Source organism: Gossypium hirsutum, chromosome D07 (genome assembly GCF_007990345.1).
Source record: "Gossypium hirsutum isolate 1008001.06 chromosome D07, Gossypium_hirsutum_v2.1, whole genome shotgun sequence".
NCBI lineage: Eukaryota > Viridiplantae > Streptophyta > Magnoliopsida > Malvales > Malvaceae > Gossypium > Gossypium hirsutum.
Genome location: NC_053443.1, coordinates 55,637,830 through 55,650,221, shown reverse-complemented (window position 1 = coordinate 55,650,221; position 12,392 = coordinate 55,637,830). Strand labels below are relative to the sequence as shown.

Below are 12,392 nucleotides of genomic sequence, written 5' to 3'. Positions count from 1 at the left end.
AGATATTTTACTAACAGGACTAAAGATTGGATAAAACGGGCCATCATTTAATAGTTTAAATACAGATTATGACAAAAAAATATTTAAGTATTAATCTGAAAAAATTGATATAATTTGGGTAATAAATTGAAATAAGTAGTATAATTTAAGTACCATTTTATTGTTTAAGCCTACTATTTTTATATGCGTGCATGTTATTTAAATAGGTTTGCACATAAAGATGGATTGTTTTGCATAGTTTCATAATATTGTTATAATCAAGGTAAGGCAGTGGGGATGTGTGGTTCACCTTATTTGGTATAATGTTATTTAAACCGAAAGAAGAACTCTATTAGAATATAGAATTTATTTTTAAAAAAATAATTCAACTATACTTTGATAGAATATCAATGCAAAAGTAATCTCTATTTTGCTCAAGCCCTTAGTCTCTATTTATAGAGAAAATAGTAAGAGTCTCAATCAAAGAAGATATAACCGAATAATAATATTTAAATAGAAAAAACACACCACCACTAGGAATGCTTATAAAGGCGGCTGCAAATAGCAACTCCTTGTTATGGGACTCAGGCAAGAGCCTAGTTTGGGCTTTGTCATATATTGGGTCCAATTATGTGTTATCTAGTCTTTTAAATCAACTCATATAATTTATCCAACTCAATAAATATTTTTCTTATGCCTAAAATATTAATTATTCGTTTAATTAATTAAATTATTTTCTCAGCCTAATTCTAATCTCATTAAAGTCAGAATGACTTTACCATACTAGAATCTACGAGGAAATTAATTTTATTAACTTGTTTTTATGGAACTTTGATGATTTGAATTAATTTAATTTTCACATCGAACTCCAATTATTTAATTATGAATTAATTAATTTAATGCAAACCATCAATGTTATACTGAGCTAATGGAGGGGCCGATTGGACAAATATAATTAAGGCTCAAATAATTTACAAATTAAGTTATGATTTTTTATCTATTAATTATAAAATTAGTTAGTCATGTAATCATTCCACTAAAGTACCATGATTGAGCTCTCTCCATTATATACCATTATGAGAGCTACTTATGAAGTGTTCGTCCAATGACCTTGCTATATATGTTCTACTCTCATAAGATATCATTAATCTCTTTAAAATGAAATCTGTTTTTTTCAATATGATCTTATTTTTATCTCATGATAATTATTGCATCTTTTTTCATGAAAAATTTAATTACTAACACATCGTAATTAAATTATTCGTCTTAAGACAAATGACCCGTGATCGTGTTACTTTTCCATATATATCATCTACCGCTGATCAAGGTATATCATTTACCCTTATTTGTGCTATGAATTTCGCTATTGTAAGTGAAGTTATGTCATGCAAAAGTCGTATACCCAACATACCAACTCTCAACTCTATTATCAATTGGACTTAGGCTTTTAATACATCAAAATATACAAGTCACACAAAAATAATTCATAAATGTACTGTCAAAAATAATTCATCAAAATATATCAGGATTGATATAAGCCACTCTATGAATGTCACAAGTGAATAAATTCATAAATCGATCTAGGATTCATTTTACTTGGGTTCTGTCTAATGTACTGTCAATCTAAACAATCACATATATGTCTTTATCTTCAGAGATTCATCCGTTCTAATGTCCAAGACAAGGTATTTCCCTAATTGAATTTAAGAAACAACATAATAGTCTTTTAATCAACTTGCTCAATTTCAAATTAGACCATGGACTATTTAGATTATCAACATAATAATCACAGTGGAAAATTAAAATTTTGAAAATTAAGTCGATTTGTGATATTTATAGTAATAAACTTTTTTCTGAAAAATACTTGTGCTTTGTGTGAGACGGATCCTAAACGTTCATGACTTTCAACCGAATGGCCTTCTTCGCTATTCTCGTACCATGAATTGCTTCGAGTGTGGGCTCAAACAATTACGAACCAAGCACAGAACCAAAAACGATTTATTACTTTTAGTAGAAAAGTAATTTTCTCTCAATTGAAATCGATAAATTTATCATTTCCAAAAATATATATATATTCTAAGAAAATAAAAACTCACTACTTTCTAGCATAATAACAATATCTGAAACTCGTGTGTAAAAAACTTATGTAAATAGCTCTACCAGTGTCATTTATTTATAGGAAAAGATAGAAGAATCCTGATTGAATTAGTAAAACATAAATAATATTTATTTAATAGAAAACAATATTTTACTCTAAATAGAATGGGGTGGGCGACACACCCCAGTATTATGTGTTTTCTAGATTTTTAACCCAACACTTTATAATTTAATCCAACCTAATACATGTTTTCTATTTCTTAAAATAAATTTTATTTAATTAATTGATTTAATTAGATAAATTAATTTTCCAATTAAATAATTTTTTCAATCCAATTTTAATACCGTTAAAGTCATGACAACTTTACCGTAAAAGAATATATGAGGAAATAAATTTAATTTCCATATTCAACAGATTCACAATAACTAATTAATTTAATTCCATTTTCAAAATTCAATTATTTAATTAAATAATAATTCGAAAAACTTAAAGTAATTCTCAAGTCATTTCTATACTTAGTGAGAAAACATATTTATTTGTGAATTTGGCCCATTTTTCTAACTTCATTTTATTCATTTCTGTTCATTTGATTATATATGCAATCCATTTCTAGTTTCAACAAGCTAGCAGAGAGACCAATTGAATATATATAATTAGGGCTTAAATAATTTATAATCAAATTTCAACTTTTCACCTATTAATTATTAACTTATTTAGTCATATAGTATCATAAGGGAGCTCTCCCTAGTTACAAACCATTACGAAAGCTACTCAATCAGTGATTGTCCAATGACCTTGTCATTAAAGTGTTACCCTCATAGGATATCATTAATCACTTTGAGATAAATCCGTTCTTCCAATATGATCCTATTTTATCTCATGGTAACCATTATATCTTCCTTCATGAAAAGTCAATTACTATCAAATAGTAATTGAGTCATTTATCACAAAGACAAACGACCCATGACCATGTTTATTTGTCATCTACCATGTAATGTCAATGATAGGATATCATTTTACCCATTAATTAAGCTATGAATTACATTATTGTTATTGATGCTACATACTGCAAAAGTCGTATATCCAACGCACCAACTTTCAATTTCTTATCTATTTGAACTCAAACTTTTACTTACATCAAAGTATACAAGTTACACATACATAGCCTATTATCTACTCAGGATTAAGGCATGTCACATTGTGAACGTCACAAGTGAATAAATTTATAAAAAGGTTTAGGATCTATTCTACTTGTGTCATGTTAGATGTATAGTCAGTCCAGTCAATCACCTCTATATCTCTATCTTCTAGGAGTCTTCCGCTCTGGTACCTAAAATATTTTACTTGATAGACAACATATTAGTTTTGCAATCGGTTTGCTCATTTTTTATTAGATTAAAGACATATTTAGGTTCATCTATTAATACAAGTTGTATTTTTGTATTACGATCCGACTACGTAATACCGCTTAGTATTAATTAAACATTAGATAACTAGTGAGACAAAATTTGCTTCTATTTTGCTTTGTGTGCAAAAAAATGAGGATAATATATAAAGAATATTAATGTAAATAATGAATATTATTAAACAAATTTTTTCAAAAAATACAGGTGTACATAGACGAAAATACTACACTTAGGGTACCAAATTCAACAATAACTCAACCATGTAATGCAACTTAGTATTAGTTAAACATTAGATAATCAATGAGCCAATATTTCTTTCATTTTGCTTTGTATACAAAAACCGTTTAAGACATTATTCAAAAGATATTTAATGATAATGATGGAATTTTATTAGACCAATTTGTTGAAAAAATTACAAGTATACGGACAATGTAACTACAGTTCAAGACATTATTCAAAAGATATTTAATGATAATGATGGAATTTTATTAGACCAATTTGTTGAAAAAATTACAAGTATACGGACAATGTAACTACACTAAAGACACCAGATCCCAATAGTCTCTCACTTGCTCTAGTGAAGTAGATTATTCATATTTCACATTCTCATAGCCTCTACATGTTTCTCAAAACTCCTAACCACTAGAGTCTTGGTAAACAAATCCGCAAGGTTGCGCTCTCATGCAACTTTGACTACATCCACTATTCCATCTGCTACGCCTCCCGTATCTTATGATATTTTTTATCCATGTGTTTTGTCCGCTTGTGGTTCTGGTCTCTTTGGTGTTGGCTATTGCCGCACAATTATCACAATACAATGGGATAGTTTTTCTATACCAAGAACGAGTTCGAGATATGTAAGGAACTTTCAAAGCGATATTGCTTTTTTTGTTACCTCAAAAGCAACCACGTATTCGGCCTCAATAGTGGAGTTGGCAGTACAACCTTGCTTGATACTTCTCTGCACTACGACTCTACCGCCTAGGACAAAAACACTATGGTTGCAATCGAAAAGTGATGTTAGAAGAAGTGTTTTTGAAAAGCATGGTAGAGAAGTACTTTGAAAAGTGTGCGTTTGTTAATTTTTAATGTTCTTTATTGCTATCAAAAATTACAGTTGAAAGCTAAAAGCTCATTTTCAGACATGATGGTAGAAAGTAAAAAATCAGTTAAGATATATGATATTTAAATAATTTAATATAATGATATATGAAATATAAATTTTAAATATCTCTTAAGTAATTAATATAGAATATAAAACTAATGATATGTAAAATATTTTAAAAATAAATATAATAATAAATAAGATATAAATAATTTAATATAATAATATATAAAATATAAATTAATCTAATTTTTTTATATATCTTTTAAATACTTAATATAAATAAAGGTATTTTAATCGTTTTCACTTATAAATACAAAAGCCAAAAACACTTAAATCAATTTTTTACTGCACTTTTGACTCTAAAAATCAAGTGTTCTTCGTTACTTCAACGGTGAAAAAAACCACTATTGACTTGAAAGTGCTTTTCGAGAAGGCACCTTGATAACGTTTGACACTTTTGTAAGGTGAATGTACTTAAGAGCTCCCTTTATTATAGGAACTTGTCAAATTAGTCCCTCTACTATTAATTGGATCAATGTAGTCCTATTATTAATAGGAATCAAATTAGGTCAAATAAGAATAGAATTAACTTTTACTGTTTAAAAAATATTATTTATTTTCGCTAACAAGTAAACTGTTTGTTAAAGAAGACTTAACAACAAAATGTGGTGTCTCTATTTTATATCATTTTAGAAGAAAAAAATTAATCTGACAGTGACTTGCAAAGTCAATTGAGAAAAGTTCAACCATGGTGTGATTATTTTTAAATATAAATTTAAATATTTTATTATGATTAGATTTTTTAAAATTAATATTTGACATAAAAAAAGAAAAAAAATATTAATTCAAGATTTGCATTGAGAGACATGAGTTGACTGTTTAATCGATTCAACTAATTTTAACATTAAAAGAAGGAAAAAAATTGTTTTTTAAAAAGAAAAAAACGCCATATTTAATAGCCGATTTAACAAAATTCAAATTATCATCACATTTCTTAATTTTTCACGTGGCTTAATTAACGATTAAATTTAAAAAAATTAATCTCACAAAACAATAATTTGAAAAACATAATCAACCTATCTTATATTTATATTGGAAATACTTTTTATTTTTATCATTTTTCTTTTACATTTTACGGTTTAGTTTGTAGTTATCCTTATTAATAATGTTATCTTCAAAGCTTAAATAAATATAATATTTTTGAATAATGATAAAAACGTATAAGGTTACATCACTTTTTGGATCTGAATTTGTCAACTAATTTTATATTGGGACTTGAACATTTTTTATCCAAGTAAAATTTTAAATTTGACAATTGATTCGACATTATAATCTAAATCTTTATCCAAATTAGTCCCTGGACTTGAGAATGATAAAATGATAAAACAAATTTAAGATTTTAATTAAAAGAAAGACTTGATAAACTCGATTACTGAATATTAAAACTTTACCATTACTATTGTCAATTATCCTTGAACTATGATAAATTGAATCCGTTGAAGGGTTGGATTATTTATTCAAATTTCGAAAGTTTGTTTAGAAAATTTTGAAAAATATAATATCTAAAATATAGATTTGAGTAGTCGATGAATCTTAGTTCAGTTGGCATCAGTATGTTGTTAGTACAAGAGGATGTGAGTTAGAGTGCGCTGAAATGCATTATGCTCTTATTTAAGAGTTGGGAGAAATTATGAATAGTTTTAGACATTGTATTAAAAAAATAAAGACTAAGAACCGTTATGTAAATGAAAAAAAATAGATTTGAGTAAAAAAAATCCGATTCAATAATGAGTGGGCTTGAATTTCAATATTTAAGGTCTTACCCAACCTACTTGAATATTTTCTATTTTTTAAAATATTTTATTTTTATTTTTATACGTTATGTATTTTATATTATATAAAATTTAAATATATAGTAAATATTAAAAATATATATCTTATATATATAAATAATATAACAACCTACATAAATTAAATGTGCGATAAGTGGCACGTCTCTTTTTTCTGTTTTTCTTTTTTTTTAATTAATTTTTTTAAAGTCAACTCGATAAATTATTTTTTGTATATTTGAGTGAATAATAATTTTTAAAAAAAATTAATACCAAAATTTATTTATTTATTTAATATTATGTTTGATCTACAAAATATGTTTGATCTACAAAATATAAATCTATCCCATAAAAAATACTATTATTATAAATTTTATTATAAAAAATAGTAAAATAAATCATTATTAAAAGAAATATTGTTAGTAGTCACCAAAATTAATTAGGGATATCAATGAGGGGCCAATTAGAGAGTATAATCATAATGTGATAAATCTGATTGCATGTTGACACGAGACACAAATATTAAAATTGTGTCAAGTACTTAGATACATATTTAATTAAATAAAAATTAATTAGATAATTTATTCATTTTATTTAACTTAAATGTTTATTTATTATCTATTTTAAATTTTGATTTTAACATAACAAATATTAAAATTATTTACCACATTTCTAAAAATAATTTTTAAATTATGTAATTTATCTAATCATTATTTTAAAATATTTCTAAAATAATTAATATATTTAATTAAATAAAAATTAATTATATAATTTATCCATTTGATTTAACTTAAATTATTTATAATACCCCATACTTGACCCAATCGCCAGGTCTAAGTTATAAGGTGTCACATTCGTTGCCGGAGCAACTACGATCAAATTTAATATGAATTCTCATTAAAAAGCATGCAACCATAAGAATTATACGCAAACGATACAATACACAATTATTCTTAGGTTTTATACGAGCTTACGAAAGCCTTAAAGCTAACCCTAGATCTAATTAGGACTAAATTGTAAAAACTTCAAAATACATGGTTGATTTCGTGACATCATCACTTCGACGTTGTGATGTCGCCATACAATTTGTCACGTCACGACATCAAGCTACTAATTATTTTGGCCTTGTTGAGACGACAGGGTTCCTCATCTTGCTATGACATTATAGGTTATTTCTTGTTGCGACGTGGTACATTTGACTTCACGACATCACATATTGTTTCTACAATTTCTCATTATTTAACAACCTGTAATTTTCCAAATCAATTCTAAATACATTCATATTACGTTCATCCAATATATTCAATAACTAGCATCAGATTATACACATCAAAACCTCAACCAAAACTAAGCTTACACCTTATATACTATAAGCTAACTGCCTATTGCATTTCATGCCAAATCATGCACATTTCTAACTATTCCATCAAGATCATTAGTATTATAACATATCACACGAAACCAAATTTAATTCTCTTTACAAGACATTCAATTAACCAAGCTTATACATTAACCTTTACAACTATAACGGCATATAAACATAGTTAAATATCAAAAAGACTCAACCTAGGTACATGCTAAACTTTGAACATTATAGGAATTGTACGAACTTTGTTGAGTCGGGGATCTTCGCCTAGATGCTGGGCTTATTGCTAGCACTCTCACAGATCAACTATATTGGCGCACAAAGAAAACAAATCGTACGCTAAGTGAAGTCGCTCAATGGTAAATCCATGAATTAAGACATAATAACATATGCATTAGTAAATTGTCACGAGGTATATAATGCCAATGATAAAACAATTCAATTTATGTATTAGCAACCTATCTTTAAATCATTTACAAAGTTCAATACATTTAATTCTATTTTCATTTAACATCTATTTATATATATAGCCTAACCCACCATTCAATCGTTTCCTAGAGTTTGTGACTCTTTCGTATTCATTCGATCCCCAAGGCTCGTTATCAACTGATTCATATAAAAATTCCTTATTTATCATATCACACATATAAGCACAATACACCAATTCATCAACATTCCATATCATCTTATACTTTTTTTATCATCTCGAGTGACCGGATAATAATGACTTTCACTACCTATATTCACTATGTCATTCCGAGTGTAAAGGTTCATTTTGTTGCTCACACGGTCTAACACATGACCATGTGTCATACCCGAGCAGATGACACGGTTGTGTGTTCTAAATGAATTAGGTGATTTCAGGGTAACATGGGTTCAATAGGTTACACGGGTTGGCCACACACCTGTGTGGTATATTGTACACGGTCTCTGTTTGTTACAAGGCCTGGTGACACAGTCATGTGACTCTGCATTACACGGCATCAATCTTGTTCACGGTTTGAAGACACAACCATGTGATTTCAATGCCACACGGCTTCAATCTGTCACACGGCCTAACAACACGACCATATGACCCATGTTTTGTGTTTTTACCTCACTTTTATGTAAAGTTTCAAATTAGTCCCTAGTTAGTTCCAAATTGTTTTTAGAGTTTTTGTAAGCTCGATTTAAGCTTGAACTCGTACATATTACATGTTTTATTTGAATAATTGGGTTTTAATGAATGTTTAAATTTTTTTTGAATTAAAATTGTTTACGTTGGTTTTGTTATTTACTGTAGCATCTCATAACCCTAATACAATGACAGAGATGGGTCAGGGGTGTATCGTACTCAATTTTCTTATACTTAATCAATACATGGTTTCGACATTTAATACCGTCACCATTTAATTCAATACATGTTCTCAATCACATTCACAACCACAATCCAATTCGTTATAGAACACCGTTTAAACAATATATATCAACTCAATTTCAAACCAATTATCACATACCAATTAGTTCATATCACTTTCTATTCTATTCAATTTAGTTCCTATCTCGATATTCAATCGAAACCATAGCAGTCTGATTCAATAATTCAGTAACAACTCACCTCGACAATATATTATGTAAAATAACATGATTCTGCAGAAATTAAATAGGTCTTGAATCATAGAAATACAAACTAGAATTTCGAGCTACTCGTCGACAACTTTGGATTTTCCTTTCCGTCTCGACAAATCCGGATCGATGTTAGCTACGGATTAACATAAAACATATGGCGCTATAAAAAACCATCCAATTCACAATCAATTGTCAATTTATAAAAATTTTACAATTTATTCAATTTAGCCCCTAGAACCGAGACAATATAACTTTCAATTTAAAGCTCCAAATTGAAATACAATTTCACTATTATCCATTAGGAACCTCCTATTTCTTATTCCTATTGTAGATTTTACATTTTATGTAGTTTAGCCTATATTGTATGAAACTATCAATTAGCTTTACAATTTAGTTCTTTTTCACATCTAAGCTTAAAATCTATCATCTTAACACCTAAAACTTTTGATTCTCAACTAAGGCAACTTTCAAATTTTTAATAGTTTTACATATTGGTAGATGGGCTAGCTAAATCAAGCTCCCATGAACTCAAATTTATAAAAATTACAAGAAAATAATTAAGGACTTACTTGAAATTTTAAGCTAAAAGCTTAAACTTCATGAATATGGCGTCCCTTCTTTTCTTTCTTTCTTGTTTGGTTTTGCTAAACGAAAAAGATGACAACATTCTATTCATTTTATCTTTTATACTTGGTTTATTTTAGAATTAACCTTAATTAAGTTAATTATAATTATTTGTTTAATTAATCATCCAACCACACACCGTCTACTAAATCTCATTATAATAGGTTCTAATTGCTATTTACATCCTCAAGCCATTATCTAATTAAAAATGTGTAGCGATTAGACTTTACAATTTAATCTCTGAGCCCTAGTTAATCACAACTTCGAGTAAATTAACTACCCAAAATTTAATTCACCTATATAATAACTCCGTAAATATTTTTATTTAATAATTACAAACTTGGTTAACAAAAATAGAATCCGAAACCGCATTTTTTGGCATCACTAAAAATCGGGTCGTTACATTATTTATTTTTATATTACCTATATTATTATTTAATTTAATTTTTGAATTTAACATAAAAAAATTAAAAAATATTATCACATTTTTAGAAGAAATAATTTTTTATTGCATATTTTATCTATTCATTAGATTTTATCATTAATTTAAAAAATATTTTTATATATATTTATATTATCTAAAAAACAATAAATCTGAATAATCAAATATTTAATAAAAATATATTTAAATATTAAAACTTCCCCGAATAATTTATTTTGAAAAAATTTGTCATAAGAAATTTAAATTTTCTTTATAATATCAACAATTTTAACATATTTTAATTAAGAGAATGGATTGTATGAAACTGTGATTCTACATCATTCATATCCCTTTTCATTAGGAGAATAAGAAATCAAATTTTTTCTCCTAATTTTTAACATTTTTAGTTAGATTTAAATTTTGTTCAGGAGAAAGAAGCTGAAAATTAGGAATAAAAATTTGATTATTGAAAAGAGATAAAAATAGCGTGGAATCACAGTTTAATACAATTTATTCTCTTTTAATTAATACATATGTATTATCGAGTTTTCTCATTACAAAATTAGCAGTTATAAACATTCATTTCTCCTTTAATATATATATACATATATGTGTATTATCGAGTTTTCTGATTACAAAATTAGTGTCTATAATAAAACAAAACAAACACATTATTGCTTGGAACTTAAAAAGTCTGCAAATTCCATCAATATAGTCCCTTAGGTTTATACAGAGGTGGGGGATGAGGTTGAGGCCATTTCATTACATCTATGAAAGAACTGTTGTCTGGCTAAGCTCCTCACTTGTTTAATATATGAATCGAAACTTACTGCTTCATGTTCAAGTGCCTTGTCCAATTTATACATTACTTCTTCAATAGCCAAATCCGCAGCCGAGGATTCTAGTCTGGCTCTTGACGTTTCGTCCATTTCAAATGCATCCTCAATTTCAACATCCCCTGCATTTAAGTCCATTATCGACCTTCCATCATTAACTCTCAACCAATTCTCCACCCTATCAGTTTCTTCCGCCCAATTCTTGACTCTCTCTTCCAGCCTCATCCTTTCCTCACCCAACTCGGCAACCATGCTGGTGATGAAACGATCACGCCTCTTAAGTTCTTCCTGCAATAACGACAGCTTCTCTATTTCATCAGACGTGCTTGCCCGCAAAGCAACCATGTCGTAGTGAAGCATACCCACGAGTCTATCCAGAGCTTCCTTTGTAGAAACGAGCCAAGGGTGAGTGAGACACGCCGGAGTCGTCAGCGTGTACGAGAAAGGATGATCGATGCTAAAAAGTTGGACGAGGTTTCGCAGAAGTTCAGAGAGGTTGCACGGTGGGTATTTCCAGGTAAGGATATAAGGTGGGGAAGTGGCACCGGTGGTGTTATCCACAAAAGGATGATGGCGATGAATTGGGGTCATGGGGTGGAGTGAAACAAAGACCAAAGGTGCCTTTTGAGGGTAGTTTTCATGGAGCCAAATGACGAGAGGAATGGTGGGTGTTGTACTATTGGCGACATGGACGCAGCCGGTAGCTCGTAGAAGGTTAACTTCGGTGCCATCGTTATGCATGAATCTACCAGTTGAGGGCTTGAAACCAGGGAATTCTTGAAGCAACGAAAGGAGGTGTCTTAATATAACCCATTTCTGTTTAGAGTCTGTGTAGGATAAAGCATAAGGGGTGGTGGCGGCAACAAGAGCTGCTTCTATGAATTCCTTTGGGGATGGTGGTGCCATTAAAGGAGCTTGAATTGAAGTGCTTATTGCCGTCGTAAATATATATTATATATAAAACCAATGACATAATCACGTTTTTAGCCCTCTAAATTTTCAAAAAAACTTATTTTAACATTTCATTTAATTTTTCGTCATTTTTAGTACTTAAATTTGCTTTTTAATTAATTTTTTAAAAATAAAATTATTAAAAAACATGTTTTTATAACTTTTT

The 12,392-nt window shown here is 28.5% G+C and overlaps 1 protein-coding gene across 1 annotated transcript; it reads right to left on the bottom strand.

Moving 5' to 3' along the window:
• Positions 1-10,968: 10,968 nt before the first annotated feature.
• On the bottom strand, positions 10,969-12,186 carry LOC107941651 (protein ELC). Its single transcript, XM_016875228.2, has one exon. The coding sequence runs from the start codon at positions 12,179-12,181 to the stop codon at positions 11,165-11,167; it is 1,017 nt and encodes a 338-aa protein (XP_016730717.1). The 5' UTR covers positions 12,182-12,186; the 3' UTR covers positions 10,969-11,164.
• Positions 12,187-12,392: the final 206 nt, after the last annotated feature.